Source organism: Anser cygnoides, chromosome 17 (assembly GCF_040182565.1).
Source record: "Anser cygnoides isolate HZ-2024a breed goose chromosome 17, Taihu_goose_T2T_genome, whole genome shotgun sequence".
Lineage (NCBI taxonomy): Eukaryota > Metazoa > Chordata > Aves > Anseriformes > Anatidae > Anser > Anser cygnoides.
Window position 1 is genome coordinate 8,560,516 of NC_089889.1, and position 23,598 is coordinate 8,584,113.

The following is a 23,598-nucleotide window of genomic DNA, read 5'->3' on the forward strand; positions in this document are numbered from 1 at the left end:
CTTTGCACAATGTTAGCAAAGGAGTTGATTCACATCTTAAAGACTTTATTCAACACCATCTTAAAAGGATGTAGTGCTAAGACATTAAGATGTCTTTAGACCTGAAACATTGTGGCTTTTTTTTTTGTAGGTACAAATGTTGATTCATCTGTTCTGATTGTCATCTGATCCTATAGTATTTAAAACAATATTTTTATGCATACGAAATATCTTAAGTTTAACCTGTTTAAAAAGTGAAGAGCATACTATTGCTTTATAACACCAATGAGGCTTTTAAGCATCTTTATTTTATTCTTTTTTAGTCCCACCATGTGGTGGACTGTACAAGGGAATTCTAAAGCCCTGTCACTTAATCAGATAATTTTGGAAGTGGATTTTGTAACCACCTGGAGGCTTCCATTGCAACCTACAGAGCATTGCTCTTGTCAGAACCTGAAGTGCTATGAATGAGCTATTACTACAGAACAATGAGCATTCTCATTGAAATCCTCACATGCCCTTAGTTTTGACCTAGAGAAAGTTTAATAAGTAGGGTCTCTTGGGGATTGTAAAGGTTGGAAGAGTGTTACAGCACTGTATTAAAATAAGAACCTTAAATGATCATTTTCTGCTGTGTGTTTGATCTTTTGGTGAATTTGTCATCTTTATGCATGATTGGATGCTATTTTTGATTAGAGTGTTTTCATTTTGAATGGGTACTATTTATAAAACACTTAACTTTTAGGAGAAAAGAAGTGGTTTTAGAACAAGAAAGAACCTTAAATTAGGGTATTTTTGACAAAATTTCCTTGATCTACATTCTTTTCCTGGTATGGGTGGCTTCCTTTTTTTTTTCCCCTCTCCACACACTTCCACTAAGCGATGCAACAGTTTGCAAATAGGAGGGTTCAATACTTACTTGTAATGTATTTATTTTTTTTGTTAAAGTCCGTGGAGAACTGCGTGTGCATCATGCGGAATCTTTCCTATCACGTCCACAAAGAAGTCCCCGGAGCTGATAAGTATCAAGAACTGGATGCCAGTCAGACTATGAGCACAGGCGGCTCTCAGAAAAAGAAGAAAGATGATGCTGGTTGTTTTGGTGGAAAAAAAGCTAAAGGTATGTCTTGCAGAGAACTCAAAACTGGAAATGGATCTGTGGGTAAATTTTCAGTGTAGTCCTGCTCTTGAAAGCTCTTTCATCATGTTAGAGCGAGGTAGTTTGTGGAAGTACATGTCTATAGTGCTGTGGCTTGTGGTCATCTCCCTTGTTGTAATACTGCTAGGTATTTGGGAAGTATTTCCACAATTGCTATCCTTCTGCTTGGCTTTAAATAGATGTGGTGCATGCTGTTGTAAGAAACTGCTGTTGGGCAGCAGTGTATGTGCTCTGCCTCTCCTCTGCTTGTCTGCGTCCTTGCATCTGTCAAATCTGTGCTTAGTCCACTTGCTCGGCTCTACAGCATGTGTCACAGCCCTTGCAAGCCAGGCCAGCATGTGTTCATCTCTGTGCATGGTAGTCCCGTCTGTTCCATGCGTTCAGTCTCTCACATTTGAACACAAACTAAAAGCCAACGCCTCCCACCCACAGCCAAAACATACAACCTCCCAATTTTGTCACTCAATAATTTAAATTGCAAACAGGATTTTGTAGCTTTTAATTGTCAGTCGCTTCTAGACCTTTTCTTTCCTCTAGGGTATGAGTGTTGCAAATGAGTTTCATTACAAGAGAAGATTAATAGTCTCAGTAACCCCCATTCCATCTTCCCTCTAAAAAGAGACACTTAAATGTGTTTGAGTGTGAAAGACACTTATATGTGTTCTCTTTGTTGTTTTAGAGAAATGACTTATGAATTCAGAGATAACAAAGTTAGTTTTCTGTCTAGGCTCCATTTTCTGCATTCATGTGTACTCACATCCTGGCTTACTGTTTATGCCCAGGGTCTAAGGAACGTTATGATGCTGAAGAGCAGACAAGGAATTGGTTGAGCTTGAGGGACTGTGTGCTGTACATTAATCTTCCTCTGATGTGACCTGTACATGTTATTAAAATGTTTTGTTTCCATGTGTGTTATAAAGTTATCACAGTGTGAACTTGCTATTGCAGACTAGTCTGTCACCAGAGAGATTTAACATGTGTCTAAAAAACCAAAAAAATTAATCGAGGGATTGAGGGGAATGTTTTTAATGACTGGGGGAAAAAATGGAAAAAGAATTTTAGCTGCCTGGCCAACCTGTTCTCACAGTGAATGACTAAAGCTATACTGTGATACCCTTTGGAAACCCTGAATGTGTGCTGAGTCAAACCAGTTTCCTGACATTTGTCCATGTTGTTTTGCTGCTTGAAAGCAATGCAGTCAGTTAAATTTTTGTTTTGTTTTGTTTTACGTAAAAGCTGTGTGTGTGCACTGTGGAAGAGGGGAGTGTGCTGATAGAGAACTGTCCTCATCCTCTTGATGACTGAAAAGACAGCGCTCTCCGGTGGCTGCCCGTTGTCAAGTGGCTGCCAGTTTCCTGTATTTTCTGCATCTGTACACCCTGATAGCTTCAGTTGAGCAGCCACAAAATCTGATTGTGCCTTTTTGGATTAATTGATCTCAAAATCATGTGACACTGTGGATGAACCTGCAGATTTCAGCAAGCAGCACTCAGTGACAGCCTGGGTTTGGCCCTGTGTGTAAATACACTTTTAAAGTCATAAATAGATAATTCCTTGTCCCATTACTAAATTTATGTGGATACCTAGGCTGAAACTGTCTTAATTTTGTCAGTCTAGGACTTTGAAATAAGTCACTTCGATTCCCTCCCTCTCTTGCTCACTTAATCTTGCAGTGTTTCCATGTTTATTTTATTTCATGGTCATTGATCATAGCATTTCAAACACATCCGCAAAGGGCTAGTCACCGTCCCCTCAATTCCTGGAGCACTTTTTTTGTAATGAAAAGTGAAGGGGGTAAAAAAAAGATCTACAGGGAAAGACTTTTCAGCAGGAACAAAAGAGATTTAAGTAGAATATCCATTTTTTTTTTGTGGGTTTGTTTTGGGGTTGTTTTAGTTTTAGGAAGTTCCTTGTAAATCTCAGGCTTTGAACCTATTCTGTAAAATTCTGCCTCTTTGTGACTATTCCTTTGTATTTTCTTCCTCCCTGTAAATTTTTGTTTTTCTTTTGCTGCTTTTCTGGTAATTAGAGGAATGGTTCAATCAAGGTGAGTCTTTGCAATACTTTTTTTTATCATCACCATAATCTGCATTGTTCTGCTTTTACATGCAAGGCAAAGAGCTGACATCAAGGTCTTGCTCATTCGCCTTCTCTGCTCCCCCAGTGCATCCTCCTGTTCATTTCAGCAGGCATGGAAATCCGCTGTCTGATTGAGGCAGCATTTTATGTTTGGTCTTCTCACATTGCTAATAGAAAAGACATTTTTATTCAGTCCTGGTGTAAGTGCAATAACAGAACTGATTTGTGACTGGCTTGATAATCTCATGAGGGAGGGCACAGGTAAGTGTGCGAGTTGCCTTCCCAACCCTGTCATGTCAAAGTACAGCTTTGCTAACTCACCTAGGTAGCGATAACTGTAAAGACTCAGCAGCTTGGATGAGTATTCTCAGAGAGCCTTGGTGTTTTGTCTGACTGGGCGCAGGTGCCTTAGCTGCTGCATCTTTATTACTGACATTCACACTAGCTAGATGAAGATACCTCCAGTAAATTGTTGGGGGCTACGCCCTTCGGTTTCGCATCCTAACACAATAGGGTGAAAGTGCAATTGAAATGTGCAAGCTTACCTCCCTCCCTCCCTCTTCAGCTGGCAAGTTCAGTTAGGCTGTGGAGTGTCCTGGAGTTATTGATGGGTGCACTGTGTTATTGATACTGATCTGGGGGTAAAGACAGGCTCGTTTTCGGTCTGTGACACTTGCTTCAGATCAATGAGGTCTGGAGAGCTGAGCCAGAAAAGAAATGTTGAAAAAATTGCTCCCCCCAACAAAAGGTGCTCATTAGCATTCCGTGAGATGCTGATTTCTGACTGTGACTGGTGAGGCCTGTGGAGGGTGGGCATGCTGGCAAGGCAGAGCTCAGCCCTTGCTTTCTGTTACTCCACCACCGTCCAGTTCAGTGGGTGTATTAACGAGCACGGTATTGACTGCTGGGGATGGTGCTGGTGTCATGAACAAATCTCTTTGCTTTTAATTTATTTTCTTTAACCAGAAAGGAAGCGTTTGGGAATTAATCCTTCAGCAAGAGTGGTCTAGCTGAATAGCTGTATTGATTATCCAGGAAAACAGAACGACATTTAAGGAAGATCATAAACAACATTAGTGGTTAATAACACTGGGTCACACCTCAGAGTCTTACTGGCAGAATGAAAATGCAAAAGGTCATGTTTTGGTTGTTTCTCACATAGAATTAGTGGGGGGAGAGGCAAAGAATTTTAATCCCACTGTTTCAGAGACTGTAAATTGCATCTTGTACAAGCAAGTCTCGTGTCAGGCTGTTTTCCCAAACCCAATTGCAGTGCCAATTCCTACAGCCAGGTTTCATAAAACAGACCTGTCAGCAGGCACATTCAGGGCTGTCTGTCTCTTGGCCAAGTTCGAAGCTCTGTTTGTAATCCAACAGCATTGTCTTTTGTCTAGTGTTGCTAGGTCAGGAAAACTTGGGGAGGAGGGAGGCACATAGAGCAACAGAAACTGAGATGTCCAAAACCAGTGCTTTCAAATTTTTAACTGCTAGTGTGGTCATTTAAGCATCCCTGGACACTAGTGATCCTGGCTGGCTTGAGGGGTAGCAAGATGTTCAGCGCTCCAGTGGCTGGCAGGGAAGCTGTTTTTCTTGTGGTATCAGGCAGGCTAGGTGATGGCTGAGAGCTGTGTAATTGATAGGCTCTTGAAATTGCTAAATTCTGTCACCTTTTTAGAAAATCCAAATCAATATGTGGGTCTCACGGAAATTAAATGGGAAAAGTAGCAGCTGGGCCACCTTTGTCTTCCAGATGGATTTCTTTGGAATCATCTTACAGCTTATTCCTTATGTTCCTAATCCACTCCCTGTAGGAAGGCTCTGCAAAATGGAGGTGCTTCGGGTATTTCTGAACCTGGCCTTTGTTCAATTTGATTAAACAGTTTGTAGAGTTGAGATCCCCATGGTCAGAACTCTGTCTTCTGAATTTCTTCCATTTGTAAACAGCTGGCAGCTTCTGTTTTAAACAGATGTGGTTTTGCCTAAGGGCTGGATTAGTTCCTCTGGGGGCTGCGAGACAAACCAGAAAAGGTTTCACAGAAGAAGTCCGGTACATTCAGCCTGGCCCTGAAATTGTGAGACTGGAAATGAAGTTCACGAAACACAGGTGGAGCGTGCTGTCTTAGTGAAAGATGGCTTAATAAGCAGGCAGCTGCTTCTGTGCTGCCAGCTCAAAAGCTGTAGGAGCCTGCACTGTTCTCCTGGACAGTCCCTTAAAAAGTGCTGCACGAGTACGTGCTGCTCACTGACCAGTGCACCCTAAAGAATGAGTCTGGCTCTTCCTGCGCCATCTCAGTTCTGCAGGGCTGGTAAAAATAACCAACTCAGATTTTAAAATTATAGGGAGAACTTCTGAAATGAATAGTTGAGTCAAGTCTGGCTCTCAGTGCAGTTATTTTGAGGTTTTTAACTAGCTAATGCCAGAGACGTGAAATTTGGGGGCATGTGAAAAAAGTTTGTCATACTTGTAGATAAGATGCAGTCACATTTATTGGTTTGTTTTAAGTCTGTAATCTTTCCTAAACACTGACTTCCTTCCTCCTGTGCTCCTTTTTTAATCCCTCTGGCCTGCTTTTTCCTCTCCATGGTCTGAGGGTCAACAAGGGTTTGCAGCCAGCAGCAGGGCTCAGCTGTCGTTATGAAATGCAGTGTCCTTCACTGTGCGTTTTGTTCTTTCTGGTATTCGGTTCCCCGAGCAACATGTTTCTGGTTCTGTCACGGAGCAAAATCTAGATGGAGGGCTGCAGTCTAGAAAGATGGGCTTTTTCATACTTTAACCGAATTACTTCAGATGAACAGAACTTCCAGATACATGTTTTGTTTTGTTCAGTATTTACAGGTGGTGTTGGTGTGTTTTGTTTTTTAAAGTGTGGATTTCCAAATAAAGGGAGGGAATGTATTGCTAGCCTCAGGTTTTAGTTTCTTTCCTCTTACTGTCATTTCTAAGTGTTCATATTGGTATTTAAAAGCAGTTTCTACTCCATATGGCATATGTTTGTTCTTTTGTCAGGAAGAAAGGTAGAGCAGCCCATTGACTTCACCATGCAGAAGCTGTGCCAGCTCCCTCCTATAGTGGGGTAGGGATTGGCCTTTCCTGTTTTGTGACCTATTCCCAGTCAAGATGAGTCTCTTGTAACTCTCCATGTTAGGTTTTCCAAGGACTGTTTTCCTGTTTGCTTTTAAGCATCCCGACTGGTGGAGCTTTTAGCCCTTCCTGTAGCCCTCCAGTGACAGTCTGGTAGGGTCCCTGCTCAGAAGCCACCCCTGAAGCTTAAATTGAGTTGTTCTGAATTCATCTCATCACTCATTGTTGCACCTTCTTCCCCTGCTCTTGTGCAAGAGGGACTAAATAACTGACTGGATTTTCCCCTTAAAATAAATTGGAAAAGCTAAATTGCACAATGCTGTCCTCAGAAGCCATGAGGGTTCCTGTACTTCCTTGAAAATCTGCTCTCAGGACTTCCAACCACAAGGAGCTTGGTTCTCCCACAGCATTCAAGTGTGCTTAGCCAAGGCAGTGTGTCCCCTTGGTGGGGGAAGAGAAAATTAACACTTCTCTCCCCAGCTGTGTACATAACCTTGCATTCCTAGCCTGAAACTCAAGTCCTGGTGGCAGTCCACTTTTCTGTGAAGGACTGTACAAATTAAAGCTGATGAAATGGTTTAAAACTGTCTCTTAGCAAAAAGTATGAAATTGTTTCCATCAGTTTCTACTAAATAGCCAAAATTGCACTTCATTGATAGAAGGGCAACTGAAGGTTAAGTTGTTGGTTGCTGTCCGTACTGTGTTAAAGCTAGGCCTCCCTACGTGGCAGTCACAGTGAGGACAGAGGCTGCTAAGCAAGCCTGTTGTGTTTTGCTATGCTGCTCTGTTTCTTCTTCAGCTAAGCCTCAGGTCAAAACTTCTCTGTGGGAATAATGAGAAATCCTGGGCCTCTGAGGGAGGGCTGCAGCTTTGCAAAGAAGAGAAATGGCACCTTTTTTGTAGATTTTAAGCACTCTTAAGGCCCGCTGAATTGCCAGTGCTCTCATGTTAGCAGATCAACCTGAAAGTTGCACAGATTTTTGTCCTGAAATTGCTCAGGCTAAAAGCACAGCTATGCAACTGGATTGCAGGTCACACACGTACAGATTCTGGTAATAGTCTGATTTATATTCTGAGTCAATATCTTCTCTCATAGATGCGCATGACAGTAACTTACCTGTCAGTACGCTGATAGTCTTTACCATCTGTTGTCTTATTTTTTTTTTTGCACAGGAAAGAAGAATGGAGATTTGGACAGGAATTTTGATACACTTGATTTGCCTAAGCGGTCTGAAACAGCAAAAGGTAATGCTAATGTTTGTGCTTTTGGAAATAACAAGTAGCATGGGAGCTGGAGGCTCTTAAAGGGACTTGAGACATGAGCATATCAGGTTGATCTTTTTTTTATATTCAGTTAATTGAAATAATAGATGTGTCAGAGCTTATTTAGTATTTAATACTGGATATAAGCAGCTTTTATATTAAATTGCTAAATGGGGAGAATCTTAAAGAGGCCTGTCTGATTTGGTATTACGTGGTATACCTCCATAGAAGGGTAAATGCATGTGGTTGTCTTTTACAACTCCATTTGCAAATTGCCTGCACTGAACCTGAATGTAAGGAATTAAGAAATGCATTAGCTGAGTGTACTTATCACTCATCTTTTCCCTTTCCTGGCATCTCTATAGTTCTTCAGTTTCTCTGCATTGTGCTTTTGCATTTCAGCTTCTGGCAGAGCTGAAATCTTGTACAGACGATCTGCATCCCACTCTGTATGTGTGGTGCTCTCTCCTTGATTGGAGGTTAGGAGATGATTTGGGTCTCGTCAGGCTTCTTACAGCATTGGACAGTGTTTTGAAACTTTTACGGGTTTTTGAAGTGTGTGCAATATCACTGCAGATCCAACCATTGTTGTGGCAACTGCTGTGGTGCCACCCTGTCAGCCTGGCCTTGCAGGAGAAGCTCTTCTAGAGCACCCTCACCTTAACGATCTGTAAATGCTGAGGACTACCAGAGTATTCTTCCAAAGGAAAATTGAATTCTTCCTGTATCACGTATACAGTTCCAGAGAGTATAAAGACATCTCTGGATTTTCTTTGGATACCTGAATTCTACCACCACAGTGACCTTGATCAAATCAACTGATTTGTCCTTCAATTTCCTTTCTGTAAACTGAGGGCAGCAGCAGAGGCAGTATCTAACATTCTTAGAGATGTAATAATGGTCAGTAGTGGCACAATAATTGCACGTGTAAAGTGCTGCACTCAGTTAAATTCATGGGCAGCGGAGCTCTGTTTTGATGATACACAAACTAATCCTAATATATAGATGGATCTAATTAATTTACAGACACCCTGTACAATGGGTACAGTTTCTAGGCTGATGTCTAAACACAGATTTCCATCTGGTGCATTATTGCATGAGATACTAAGGCGCCTCCTATAAGGTACAATGCCATCGTGTTATGGGAGCTGCAGGAAACGTCTCTTAACCAACTTTCACTTCAGTGTCTTCAATTCAGGGCTGGGCACTGATCACATTGCAAAGCAAGGAGACTTCTTAAGGGTAGGGTGTTAATAAAAAAAAAAAGGGGGGGTGGGGAGGGGTGTCAAAATATAGCAAGGGCTTCAACTCTTTAATTGTTTTATAAACGTGATTGGAATGTAGGTGCCAGTAAAGGAAAAACGGATATCAAGGATTTCTGCAAAGGAACGTATCTTGAATAACTTTATTTAAAATAAGTTTTAAGTCTTTGATGTAGCTTTGCTAATGGTAGAATTTTTGTAGTGTGTCTGATGGGAGCTATGTCTTGCTATCTGAACTTATGCAGCTTGTTATCATATTCAATTGCTAGAAATGGCACACTCTTGAAGAGGTTTGTTTGACAGTTTTGGAGATACCCTAATTTAATCTAAATGGAATAGATTGTAATCTGTCTACATATCTCATACTAGATTGGGTTAGGCGATTAATCCCCTGGTTTTGAAAGAAGCCCATTTGCATGGGAAAAGGCATGAGGAACTATTCATTTGTGTGCCTAAAGGGCAGACAAAAATTGTGACACATTTTTGTTTTCTTTTACCAGCAGTTTCCTGCTAAGCATCTAGTTTACATGAGAGTTCCTGGATATTAAAGGTCCTAACAAGATTGCTAGGACTTTGAATTGTTCAGTAAGATAAGGAAAATAAAATTGCAGTTTCAAAACCCTTAAAAGCTCAGGTCAGATGTATGCCATAGAGTATAATTGGTTCTGATGAGATCAGCTCTCAGCTGAAGCAGAACCTCGTTACTAAGATGGAAAAATCATGCAAGTTTTAATGATCAAAAGCACTCAGTTTGAGTGACACAATGAAGTGCTATTTCAAAAATCAACAATTATAGATTAATCTCTTTCATGTATTATTAAAGCCATATTAAAGTGAGTTTTCAGCTGGAATCTTTGTGGGCAAATGAAACTGGGGTAATAAGATTTGTTCATGCAGTGCAGCAAATGAACATTGTGGTAGTTAACTAAACCTTGGGATGCAGTGTTGTTAACTTTCCTGTAATCTTGAGTCAACATCCGTGGTGTTTATCTGGTGAATCTAAACAGGCTTTAGGAAGCTGATGACGTGATTTCCTTATAGAATAATTTTAGATGTGATCACTGAGCTAAATTGACACTGTGCTTATGATCACTTGAAAAACTGCAATCTAGAAAATGTGAGCTAGTTTAAACCTATTTTCTATCATCTCTGGAAATTTTGTTTGGTCTCAGAATGACTTTAATTACACGAATCTCTGCTTATCGCATAGGTGAACGTCATAAAAGCAGAACCTTTAGGAGTTCTAGTTGTGGGGTAATGGGACAGGTAAATGTCTGTTTGTATGGCAGAGATTTGTTCAGTCTCTTTCAAGATAGCTTATGAACATTTTCATGTCCTGAATAGAATAAAGGGAATTTGGGGTTATTACCTGGTTTAAATACCAGTAATTTCTTCCTGGAATTTGTTTGCTCTGGAGAGGAAAGAATGAATGAAGGCCATCTTTTTTTTTTTTTTACTAAGGGATGATCTAGAGTCCTCTTTCTTTTGATTGCTCTTGTTTCTTTTTTTTTTTTTTTTAATGGAAATCAGATTTTGTGCAGCACGGCATTTGAGCAGCCCTGAAACCATTTCTAAACCTTTAATAACTTTATGTGCTAGGCATTCTGGCAGGGGATGCTTCCAGTTCAGGGTTATCATTTGTAGTAAACTGGATAATGTCAGATGAGAGATCTTGTAATGCTTTCAGAAGCTGTCTCATCTGATATTAAAAAAATAAATATATATGCTCCGGCAGCATCCAGAGTACTGCTGTCCTCATAAGGAAGAATTGTCAAAGAGATACTTCTTGTTTCCTCTTTGTTGAAAGGAGCATTTTTTTTTTCCTGACAGAAAGGGAGAGAGGATAAATTTGGGGGAAACAATAAGAGCTTGCATAGAGCCATATGAGAAGGGGACAGCACTGACAAGAAATTATAAATGCTGTCCTTAGGACCTTGCTAAATTTAGTACTTTCAAAAAATTCCTACTTCTGGGAGAAAAAACAGTCTTGCTAAAATCCCTTCCCCAATATAAAGTAGGTCACTGACAGCAGCGTTGGCTGACTCCTCTGCAGACTGCTCTTTCTGCGCTACCTTGGTATGAATGTTGATTTCTCCTGTGTGCACGTTAAATACGTAGCGTAGTACAGTTCTTTGGCTTTGTGAGCAAAGTCCTTATTTCTGAGCAGGACTAGTGACAGGAGGCTCATACAGTAGGGAAAAGATCAAGATTAATCATATCTGTGCAGTGGAAAGCAGTGTCTCAGATGGCAGACTGGTAGATTGAGAGATAGGTTTTCTGAAAAGAATCAGCACTGATATATGTCAGCCCTCTGAAGATGTTATGAAGGTTGTAACGTTTGATCCTCCTGATGTGAAGGTGCTGGATTGTCCACCTCTGTTCATCAGAAAAGCAAGTCTGCTCTTTGTATGTAATTGGTCAGTTATTCCTAATTAAGTCCAAAGCAGTATGCTATTTAGTTTAGACAAATCTCTTGGCTTCTTTCTTATGCTTGCATATATCTAATAGCGTAAAAGTGGATGCTCTAAGCTGCTTTGGGTGTTGAAAATGAAGTTAAGTTCTAGTTTCAGTTCGTCTCATTCAGGAGCTGAAATTTTTCAGCCAAAAGGACATGTGTTCAGGTATATTTCAGCCTGGTGGATAAGCTAACTCATTCTCTCCTATAAATCAGTTAAAGTCTTTATTAATTTTCCTTTTCTCTTTTGATTATTTAAGCTTACTTGCATTTTAATGGGAACATAAGCATAGGAATAGAGTAGAGCAGAAATACTGGGCTAGCAATAAAGCTGCTTATATTTGAACAAATCCATTTTGTTGTAGCAGGGACCTGAAGGAAAAGCTGCGTATATTCAGAAGCTCAGCGTTGTGCGTAAACTTACCCTGGTCAGTAGCCTATGTACGTAGGGAATGAGATTTTGCATGAACTTCTGTCAGCAGGTGAATTTCTTCTTTCTCTGTTATCTCAAATACTCAGTCACTTTCCACATAGCCCAGTGCTGATGATAGATTTTCTATTCCAGAAGGTGAGTGTTTAAATTCACTTATAAATCTGTGTGTTACTGCTCCAGGAAATTAGACTTCCTGGAACTGTCAGGGTAATGACTTTAACTTAGTAGATTACCAAAATGCTAGCAATTTGTCTTCAGCTATAGGCAACGCTGTAGTGGGGGAGAGAGGAAACTTCACTGAAGCTTTACTCTGACTTTGTTTGTAATTAAGATTAGCTTCTGTTCTCATTTCAATGCCATTTTAATTTGCTTTCTTGAAATCTTTAAATGTTGACACAAACTCTCACCTGCCCTTTCCATCTCCCTTCAGTCATTAATTTTGATTGTTGTATGGTGAGTGAGTGGAATTGCTTGATTAATGGTACATCCACACCCCTCCTGTGCCTGCTAGTGGAAATTGAGGGGCTGAGAAGACCTCCTCTGTGAGAGCAGGTAACATGTTCTTGTATTAACATCTTAGAAGTATTTCATGCATGGCGATAGAATTCCTATCAGAATTAAGTATTTTGTATTTCTGTTGCTTTACCAAGTAAATTTTTTTTTTTTGCTACCATGTGGTATTGTGGTTTTTTTTTGTAATTTACAAAGCAGTGAAAGATCTCTCATCTGTGTTCCAGTGCTTTGAGTCAGAGAAAATTTATTAGCTTGGATAGAAAAATTCCCTTATGCAGCCTGCCCTTGCCAAACTTCCTCCAGCCTTGTACCTATAAATTCTAATCCTTTTTCCCTAAATCTGCTAGGAATTCAGAATGGACACCAGTGGTTTTTTTTTTTTTCCTTTCTTGTGCGCACATTCATTCTGTAACCGCCTCTTTGTAGTGCAGAAGTCTAATTGTTCTGGAATATTCTGCTTTATTTTCATCATCTATTACAGTTCTTACGTTGAGTCACTTGTTTGATCAAAGCTGGGTTGCGAAGCATGGCAGTGGGATTGCTTCCTGGTCTTCTGAGTTGTGCTCTACAGAGGGAAACTCTTGTGATCTTAACGGGTTTAATTTTATAGAATGTAAATCTTAAGTTTAGGGCTGAGACTGAAGGTTTTGAAAAATCATATGGGGAGCTGGAGCTGGAATGTGGATTGGAGGTCCAGGAGTGGGTTACGGTGACACTGTTAGACCTTGCATCTTATTTCTGCCCTGACACATCTTCCACCAATGGAACAAATCAATCTGAAATAAATTATTGTTCTTGACATTACAATGCAAGCAACTTTAACTAATACAAAGTGCTGTATAGAAAAAATATTTAAATTTTAAGTAGCCTGGCCAAAGCCTTTGAAAGTTGTAACCTGCCCTGACACGCGTTTAGGGTTTAATGGCTACTTTCTTAGCATGGATTTTAAATAAAGTGCAAAATCCTGTCTCCAGTACTTAACTTGAAAAAACTCTTAAAACAGAAAACTGTTGCAGTAGAAGTGTTCTTCTTTTAACAGTGTGGTGGGCTTTTTGGTTTTTTTTAAGAGTTTACAAACAGCACAAGTTCTCTGTAAACTCTAGATGAGGTGAGCACTGATGGGTGGTAGTGACTCGACTGCAGTGGTGAGAAGGTGTTTCATTGACTTCCGTCTCTGTCTTGGTCCCAGTATGTGCTCCAGGGTACCTACAAGGAAATTTGCTGTAGGTTTGTACCTGATTAGAAATGTTTCTTAATTCTTGCTTGAGAAGTTTTATGTAGGACAAAAAGGTAGAAGAAAGAAGTGGAAAGAAGGGTCTGTGTCTTTGCAGAAGTAGCTGGCTTTGAAACCTGTTGAACCAACGCTGCTCCATTGCCATGTTGTCCCTTGTTGATTGCTATTCTGAATTTTGCTGTCTGTTGCCAGGATCTGTTTGCTGTCTGTTGTTGGATTTGTCACACTCAGAGCTGCTGGACTTCATTGTTAAAGCAATCCTGGCAGTTACTGATTCACCTTGTGATAAGCTCACCTTGCTGCACAGATGTTGCATAAAATAAATCATTAGCACAACTCTTAAGGGTTGTTCTTTTCTTTTTGCTATATTGTACAGCTGGTAAACCTTGAACAGCCTGGCAATATAAAGATTTTTGTCCATGGAGCAACCTCTGTTTCTTTCTGCATAATTTCGTAGCATAAGGTTAAAATTATATATATTTATATGACCCAGCCTATTTTTCAACAGGTATTGAACTGGCTTAGTAGTTAATGTGGCAGATTTTCCCCAAGTATCTTGTTTTACTTACTGGTACCTACAGGCTTTTTTTCTTGTCTGTTTTTATTTACTCAGATGACAGTGGGAAGTCAGTGGAATCTGATACTCTGGTGCAAAATAGAGAGCAATACATGGATTTGACAACACATGCAGCAGCTCTTGGGTATAAGAAGTGGAGAATAGAAGGAAAAAAAAAAGCCACCACTGTTCTAGCTGATATCTTATATTGCTGCATTGTCTTGGGAGCCTTGGGTTGGGAAGGGGCAAGTCAGGTGCAAGTGGTTGCATCTAGCTGTGAGGTTTTAGGAAATGTTTAGTAGCGGACAAATAACAGATGAGTTGGTTTGGATGTATTCATGCTGTTATCTCTGTACCTTTGCATAACAGCTGTCAGATATCAGGTATGTGAGACTTACAGTGCCTGCTTTGGGGTTTTTAACAACACCTGTTTATTTACAGTCCAGGAGTGAAAGCATTCTGTTCTTACTTGTGCTTGTGTGAGAAGCTGGCTTCAAGTTCTGGTGGATTTCTCCTTCAGGAGAAAAGGAAGGCTGGGTTGACTTCACTGTTGCTCTCCAGCTCCTCATCTCAAAAGAAAGTATATTTAGGGTTTTGTTTTGGGGCCAAGTTAGAATTCTGACACCCAGTACTTTATCTTCTACAGCTGCTGCTGTGTAGGTGTAGTAGGTGGACAGATGGATTATTTTTGTCATCCTGTCTTCGATTCTAACCCTGCATGTGGGCACTCAGTGAGGACCATAACTTTTTGAGAAGGGTACTGTAAGTAAGGTCAATTCTTATTAGTCCTCACAAGGGCTTTGAGAAGATTTGAAATGTGCCATATTAGAACATGCTTCCAGCTGCAAAGGTTCTTTCTGAAGTTGAGGCCTGTTCTGTCTGTGAGAGATCGCCATGGCAAAGCTTTAAGCAGGTGGATGTTATCACTTCTCCTCACATCCAATATGGACACTTCATAGCACGAATGTCTTTTTCAGTTTTAGATCATGTAGCTTTGAAATCTAAGCTGAGGAGCAGTGGACACAACTGCTGGAAGGGCGAGGGAACAGGAGTGATTGTAGTGATATGGGAATTTATTTCAGTTCTATATTTATACAGAGCTGAGAATGTGAACATCTTTATGAAATCGTGACAGGGTTCTTCATGTCCATCAGTACTTTTGGCTTCATTATAACTTGTTTACTTCTAGAGCTCCTCCTTTTCCCTTCGTCTTCCTCTGTCTTAGCAGCTAGAGGGAATATGCGAGATGTGTCAGGAAGACAACTTGCTTCCTGAACTGTTTAAAACTCTTCCTTCTGAACGAGAAAAAACTGACACACCAGAAGGTCCCTGGTTATCCCAGGAACAGTGGATGAACATCCACAACTATTCCTCTTCTTTATCCTTCCCTTGCATTCTTGAATGTTTAGACTTCCTCAGCATGTGGAGGGGAGAAGCTGGCAATTGGAGACAAGATTGTCCCTCTCCATCTTTAGGTCCTTTAGGATGAAAATAACTCCCGTAGTCAGTTTCCAGCTCCTTCTTGCCTAGGGCTGACACCCAAGATTATAGATCTATTATAACAACTAGCTGTATCTTCAAAAGACAAGAATCCCTGGTGGTAAATTCCCTTTCCAGCCTGTTAGGAATTTGTGGCCAAGTTACAAATGCACAGAAATGAGACTTACAGTGTATGTGGTTATAACATCTTCAACTAGAACAGCCTATACGTACTTGCATAATAAAATAGCCTATGAAAAACTAAACAGTAAGAATTCCACTGAAGCACATAGTAATTATGGCAGCTACTGAGGAGATCGAGTGATTTGAGGTTTCAGCAAAGACAGAGCTGGAAGTAAGGAAGTCTCGTTTTCACATTCCAGCATTGCTACTGACTTGCTGAGTGGCCTTAGGCGAGTTAATTGCATTCAGATGCCAGAGCTGTAGTGGACTCATTCATGAAGTCTAGCTAATTCCACTGCCTTCAGTAGAATAATTACTGGTATTATCACTGCTGCTGTGATAACCAGTGCAGAATGAGTGTACATGATGTGTTTGTGAAAACAGCAAATTTGGCCAAAGTATTGGGTATCATAACTGTTGCTAGCACTGCAGTGATATGAATATTAAATAAAAACAACTTCTGTTCAAGGTGTGTGGTAGTAGCTTACTCCAGTGGGATGTTTTGTGAATGGAAATTGGAATATTTTGTGATGACTTCCCAGTGCAGAGAGTGGTTTGAAAATACATAATACTGGGAATTGCTTAGTATTCTTGTTACTCATGCCATGCTTTGTATTTTTATGAAGTTCAGCTGCCTTTTTTATGATGCTTTGCATAGATAAATATATTGAGAAACCATTACATAACTTGCTGTTACTGTACTTGTAAAACTCAGCAAGTTTTACAGCCCAGCTACAGCATTTACTTTAGTTTCAGCTATGCGTTATCTGGAGATTCAGAGGCAGCTAACAGGATCTTAATCCTTGAATCAATGACTGGACTTGCATGTTGGCTACCATTTCTCAGGATAAAATAGTTGATGTTGGAATGTGTTATTTTTCAGTTATGTTTTTTATGCTCACAACCTTCCCTGCACTGTTTGTCCCGTTCTGAGAATAGTTAGTACTCTTCTCCCTCCAGGTTTTTGGTTTGTGCGTATGTTTTTGTATGTCTCACTTTGCATTTTTATTTGACAAGCAATGCAAACTGTTACTCCGAAACAAAATGTCTGTTATTGCAGAGCATAACTCGTTATACAGATGCTGATCAAGGACTATTCATAAAATGAGAATATGCCAAGAAAATTTGCCAGAAACAAAAGCAGAAGTTAGTTAAAGGTTGGACTAGATGTTCTTAGAGCTCTTTTCCAGCCTGAGTGATTCTGTGATGGGGCAGTGTTTATCTCACATAACTTGAACTGCCTCAGCCTTGGGACTTAGTCGCTGCAGTGAGATATCCATCCATCCATCCATCCATTCAAAACTGCTGCTTTATGTTAAATTTGTGCCGTATGACTTCTTCAGTTTTGGTTAAGAAACAGCAATGAAAGCTCACAGACTTTTTACCCCTTCTAGCGTAAGTGTAAAAAATGAGATATTACACTTTGAAGAGAGGTGCAAATCAGAAAATTGTCCTACTGCCTAGCCAGTATTATTGTGAAAAACAAGAAAGAGGAACTCAGTATTGGCCAGAATTTAGAGATGAAGTTTCATGTCAAAATCAATCGCAAAAACCTTGTTGCACAAGTTACAAGTGTCTCTGGTGTCTGTCAGAAGTTAAGGCAGCAAGGTTCTGCTGACAAAGCTACTTGACAAGTTAAGGGACCGGCAGAAAGTTTGAGCAGCTGAGGCAGAAAACTGGTATAATGTGGGGTTTGAGTCCCTGGCCAGATTTCCAGAAATAATGTGTGTGTGTAAGTAAAGGGAGTAGTTAGAGCTCCGCGTGAGTGTTATGAAGGCTGTGCCTTCAGGGGAGGAATAGGCGGATGATGGCTTTCTCAGAGGCCTACACGGCTCAGGTGTTTTCAAAACTCAACATTAGCCTGATATCTCTTGAATCTTACTTAAAATTCTGTCTTGGATAGCCTGACCATCGTGTCTAGTACTCATGCACACAAAAATGCAGGTTAAGCTTTGGAACAGGTTCACAGAGAAGCTTTGCTGGGTTTCAAGGCCTGACTGGACAAAGTCAGAACTAACTTGGTTCTGGTTCAGCGCTGAGCCTGCTTTGAGCAGGGGGCAGCCCACGTCACCTCCCACACTCTTTATCATCATAGTTGTTCTCTGTGACTGTTTTTGTTAACTGATTACCAAGTCAGCCAAAAAATGTCTGCATGCAAAGAAACAGTGTATTTCTTTTTCTTAGGGACAAGTGTTTTTCAAAATGGCTTAACCCCCAGCAGCTAGCTAGGCAACTCGGAAGGGAAGAAGTATGAGAGCCCATTTGCTCAGGGCACTTGGGGAAAAAGGAGCATAATATGCAAAATGCCTCTTATTTGTTGGCTCTCAGGTTGATTATATACATATTTATACACAGATTTTCAAGGTATGGCTTTTTTTAAAAAAAAATCTATTTTTACTTACAATATGCACTTTTCTGGTGTCGGCACAATAAACCATGGATTCCTCATAACACTGTTAATCAGTCATTGATGGTATGCTTCTAACAGCTAATGATGGAGGAGAGAGAAAGGGACAACAAAAATGGAAGATGGGTGATTCTGAACTAATTGCAAATTGAGGTACTAGAGATCAGACCAAGGAGGCCTGTCTTGTAGTACAGCCAATACAGAAGTACATGCAGTAAGGTGGCTAATATTTTTCCACTTTTGCTTGAGCAGTATTTATTAGAGTTAATGGAAAACTTTAATCATGGAGTTAATCTGAAAATTAAAATAAACTGGAATGTCATATAACCTGTGAATTCTAAATTACAGAAGTTACTGGTGCTCATTAGTCAGGTTGAAGCTGCAGATGTGTTTTGCAGAAAGGCAAATAGAGAGAATGCGAAAAATTAACTTCTGTTTTCTCAGCATTAATTTCTGGTGCATTTACCTACACAGTTGCTGCAGTCATATTATCTGACTCATTACTTTGTAAACCACTTTGAGATCTTGAATGTGAAAGCTGTTCTACAAAGCCATATTTATTTCTACAACCCTGAGTGCTCTACACAGGCTTAAAAGCTCCCCTCTTCTCCATCATGACAGGGCAATGACATGACTTAATATGCCATATACATCTAACTGTGGATTGAAGTAAAATGACCTTGAACTACGAGGCAGGCATTTTACATCATACAGTAGACACTTAAATTTACCTGTCAACTTTGGAGGGGAGTGGGAGAGCAATCTTACCTCTGCGTGGTTTGGAAAGCAATGTCAATCCAACTGTTATTTGCTCTGAACCTACTGAGAGCTTGATTGCTGACCCAGGCGTTTTCAGATGATCTGTGTGAATGTTGATCAGTATGTGGAAGAAAAAAGAGCATTTTTATTTCAGCCTTTCAGACCATTACTTTCAGCCCTGAATTTTCTCTGTCTTAGTCGTAGGGAAAACTAGAAGTCTACACTAGAGTGAAATGTTATTTGTCTGTTTAGGAATGGACTATGGCTGAGGCTTATCTGGAGTGAGGACATGAAAGAGCAATCCTTCCATCTCACATCCAGTTTAGTCATGTTTTGCGTGCCTTGAGGTCTCCGTATTTTACTGAATGTATTGTTGCTTTTGTAGGAGCCATTTAGAGCAACTTCAGTCTCTAACTTTTACCAGTAGCCTGACACTATGACAGTGTGCTTGAACAGGCCAAGTCTAGATAGGCAAGACAGAAGTCGTGTGGGAGGGAGAATACAGATTGCTAAAGTAGCTGTGCAGAGTTACAGAGCATTTCAGTGGCAGAGCTCAGAAGAGAGATTGTTTCATGATTCCTGAAGCCATTTCTTTCCAACTGGCTCAAGGTAACAAGCGAGGTAGAAAACCCACTCCATTTCAAAATGTCCGTTCTTCATGTCCGTCTCAAACAAAGCCAGGAAGAACATTTAATCTAATGTAACCCCTACAAAATATGAGGGGACATGAATAGGAAAACATCTAGAGAGGGTTACTTCTAGGAGACTGCTTCCCTTTGGGTTACTGCTAGTATCTAAAAATTGATATTTGGTAAAGCCATGTATGACTCTAGTTCTGCAAGTTTTTGCTTAATAGCTAAATCCCAGCAAAAGCAGGTTCTTTACAAGTCCTACATAGCTGCTTGCTGAAAGCAATACAGAGATTAAACCCAATGAAATGAAACTGTATTGACAGTTTTCCGTGAGATGATTCCAGCTTTCCTGAACACTTGCAATTTGGTGTCCCAAACATCACTGCAGTCTGGAGGCCTATTTCAAGATCCAGCTGTGGGCTGAGATGGCCTATGTGAAGTTAGAGAAGAACACTGTCATGCATATATGAATGATTAGAAATGGGTATATGCTGCAAAGTAATAGAGACTTCGATACTTTTGAAGAAGTACCTCACCCCATTTGCACTTATGTTGACCTTTTCAGAGTTTCCATAGACATGAACAACCTCCACAGTATGTGTCAGCTTCTGCTTGAAAACTTTCCATGAGTAGTTTTAAGTTCAATTTTTAATTGCATTATGTTATCATAAGAAAGCTGCACTGGAATTGAAAACTGCCTTAAATGACCTGTTTTCCAGGGTTAAGGATCTTTTCGTTATTTTAACAGTGATGAAGTGGTTTCAAGGAAGCTGTTGGAATTGCTTTGAGGTAGTGTCTGTTGTTGCATTGATGTGGAATTTCCCATATGACTCTGGTGGTTTGTGAATGTGGGCCGTGCCTGTAGGATGGTTAAAATGGGGACAGACTGCAGTTGGATGCTATCTAACATTCCTATGCTGTCTCTTGAAAAATGTCTCAGTGCTTACTCTATTCATTTCAACTAAGTATCTCATTCATTGCCTCCTACGAGCTGAGGCCCAAATCTTTTTTTATTTTCTTTTTACTTACAGATAGATTTATTTGTGGTTGTAAAATGTGTTTGGGCCGCTAAGGCTTCAGAGAGCTACTTCTGTCCAGATCATGTTGTCGTATCTCACAATTTAGTCCAAATTCAACTTTTATAGCAAGATTCGTGTTTCCAGGAAACCTATTAATTTTATGAGCAAAACTGTTTGTCAGCTCTACCAATGATTATCAGGCAGTCAGTACATCAGACATATTTACATTTAATAGAAATTTTCTTGCTTTTCTGAAAAGTTGGCAAGTGGTTGGCAGAAAAAAAGACTATCACCTCCCTCCACACCTTTAGTGTTGTGTATTGCAGCTCAGTGAGGGAGGAGCAGCAGCAGCACCTTCTCTTGCCTCTCACCATCTGTAGCCCTGGACTGGATATGGACAAGGTGCTTTGAGGGTGGTTGGAAAATCTCTGTTCCTGAAGGCATTAGGTTTTCCAGCTGAAATCCATGAGAATTAACTACCCAAATGCTTTACCATGAAAACCTGAGCTGCAAGGTCAATTTTTGTGTTAGAGAACTTGAAGAAAACCTTCTGTTCGTGCTGCTTCCACTCTGGCCTGACATTTAGTTGACATTGAAAACATCAAGTTCTTTTTCTTGGATGCTTGGGAGATGTTTGAATTGCCTGACAGCAGCATAGTGACTGTAATTGAGACAGATTAGAGGCACTGGGCTTCCTTTGGGTGCATGTGGCAGCTTTCATGAAATAGAGAGAGAAATTGAAACACACTTTTGACTTTGGAAGCTGCAGCAGGAGCTAATTAGCTATTTTAGAACACAAACAGGATTGGAGGGATGTGTTTGCGTTTGCATATAATAAATTATTTAATAATGTGAGAGAGTCTTTCCATATGGTACTTGCCTATAAAGTGCTTTGACAAGATTGCAGGACTATGCCTGGAATGAACTGAACAGGCTTCCCATGTCAGTCCTGCTGATGAAGAATCACTGACCTTTTATTTCTCTAGGCTGAGATTGGATCTGCTAGCTTCTTGGCTTGGATACTGCTAACCTTTCCCCAAGGAAGGTTAGACGTCTATACCCAAATATATCCTTCTAACTGGGAAGTATTTTGAAGTATTTGACGTTTCCGTGAGGGTACGTACACTGGAGAATAGACAGATTTATTCCTCCTTCATATTCTAGGAAGTCAAGCTAGGGAGTTCTGCTGCCCTTCACTGCCTTAAGCAGACAGGCCTCTAGCAAGCACCTGGACTAATAAGAATAACCATACCTGTGTAATGGCTTCTGACCATTTATGAGATTTTTATATAAAAAATCATGATGAGAAGTGGAAGAATAAGTAGACTCAGTGAAGCATGAGTAACCCAGAAAAAAGCTTTCAAATTGCCTTCCAAGTGTAGTTCAGTGTGTGAGCTGTGAAAGATTTGTTGTGTTTTTTTTTTCTTGAAGTTGTTTTTCCCTTGGCACTGAAGATAAGACTCTGCAAAGACAGACTACGAAGGGGAGAACCTGACAGCTGCCAGCCCAAGTGGAAATACTGTCTGTCGATCCCGGTCTGTCGCAGCTCTGAACCAGTACCCGTTGCTGATGCATGCAAACACTTGTCAGGGATGTGCAGGCTTTCAAACCAGAGCTGGAAGTCCCTCAGCAGCAGAACGTTTTTTTGAAGCACCGTCAGCGGAAACCCCCCTAGTCCCATACCTGACAAAGCAATCCAATTTCTGTAAATTCCCCAATGATGGAGGATTTGGTTTTGCCTCGCTGGTAAAGATTCAGTGGCAGCATCCACTGTGTGTAAGAGCAGTCAGGGCCTGATCCGAAAGGGTGCTCCGGGTCTTCCCCACACCAATGCACCACAGGCCTGGTAGACAGGAATCACATCCATGGAGGCCTGGAGGAGTGGGGCTATCAGTTTCTTCAGGTCCTGTGGCTGCTGCATCCAGGCCAAGCCCTTCCACCTTTCTTGCATAACTCAGTGCTCACTGTTTGAGGGTGGATTATTTACTTATTTCAACTAAATAAGCACTACCATATTGTTTTGGGTTTTTTGTTTGTTTTCCTTTGGTGCCTTCCACCTGTCTTTTGTAGTGTTTCTGCCCTTTCTTCCATGCTTGCCTATTTGCTGGAATTTTACGACAGTAAGTTTATAAAGCTTTTCAACATCTGAACAGTTCTGAATAATACCAGAATCCAGTCCACGATTCCTTTTGCAGTAAGTGTTTTTCTGCAAACAAGTTTCTACTACTGAGCTGGGAGGAAGCTAAAAGCTCATTAGCTTCCTAGAGTCAGAGCATCTGATTAGCATCTGGAACTGCAAGGCTGAATTGGGCAGGGGCTCAAGGCCAAAAAAGGGCAATTTGGAACACACGATCCTTCGTTAAACACACACCAAAAACTAGGGGAAGGATAATGGTAGGTCCAGGCAGCCAGAAGGCAAAGGAAGGAGTCCGTTAACAGTGCTGTTAATTTGCAGTGATGAGTCGAGTTCTGAGACATTTCTGTTATGAGGTTCTTGAACTTGTTGATAAGGTACTAACAGCAATATGTTGTATTTTATTATTGGACATAGCTGTGGTGTGATATTTTCATGGGTGTTCCTTCAGGGAATTGCTCGGTATCTTTCTCTTTAAGAAACACATTTTATGCAGTAAGCTCAAACCTTCTGACAGTTGGGCTGGACTGTTAGGCATCTGCAGTAGTGAAGGCAGTGAAAAGTCTGTCGTAGATCTCACATCTGTTCAGCTGCATCACGTAGCAGCTATGGTATGAAAAGGAATGGCATGCTTTTACTGAGCTGGATGTGGGTTTTGTAAGGAAAATATTTTTATCCTGTTTTGGCTTTTTTTTCCAGTTTAAGGACAAGTCCCTAAAAACATGCATGTTCTGGCATGTACACACAAATATGCACTTGTAAAACCACATTTGCTTATATAATGTGAAAAGTAACAATTTTCCTCAAGCTTCCAATCCTCATTAGCTTTACCAGCCATCTCTCTATTCCTTTTGCTCCTTTGGGAAAGCTTGGCTAAATAGAAAAGACCTTTGCAATATGCTTCGAAAAGCAGTGAGTTCAAGCCCTCCCATAGTGGAGAGTAAGCAAGTTCCAGCCTAGAGATTCCTTC

At 40.5% G+C, this 23,598-nt stretch overlaps 1 protein-coding gene across 12 annotated transcripts in view; it reads left to right on the plus strand.

The window, feature by feature from the left end:
* The window catches only part of ARVCF (ARVCF delta catenin family member), a 268,720-nt gene that overhangs the window by 219,715 nt on the left and 25,407 nt on the right, over nt 1-23,598 (plus strand). For 10 of the 12 annotated variants that reach the window (XM_048063871.2, XM_066979115.1, XM_066979117.1 and 7 more), the window contains 3 exons: nt 928-1,099; nt 3,168-3,185; nt 7,473-7,544. In XM_048063871.2, coding sequence (XP_047919828.1) covers nt 928-1,099; nt 3,168-3,185; nt 7,473-7,544 — 262 coding nt within the window. The remainder of the gene's footprint in view (nt 1-927; nt 1,100-3,167; nt 3,186-7,472; nt 7,545-23,598) is intronic. The other 2 variants (XM_066979114.1, XM_066979116.1) reach the window with 1 other exon arrangement.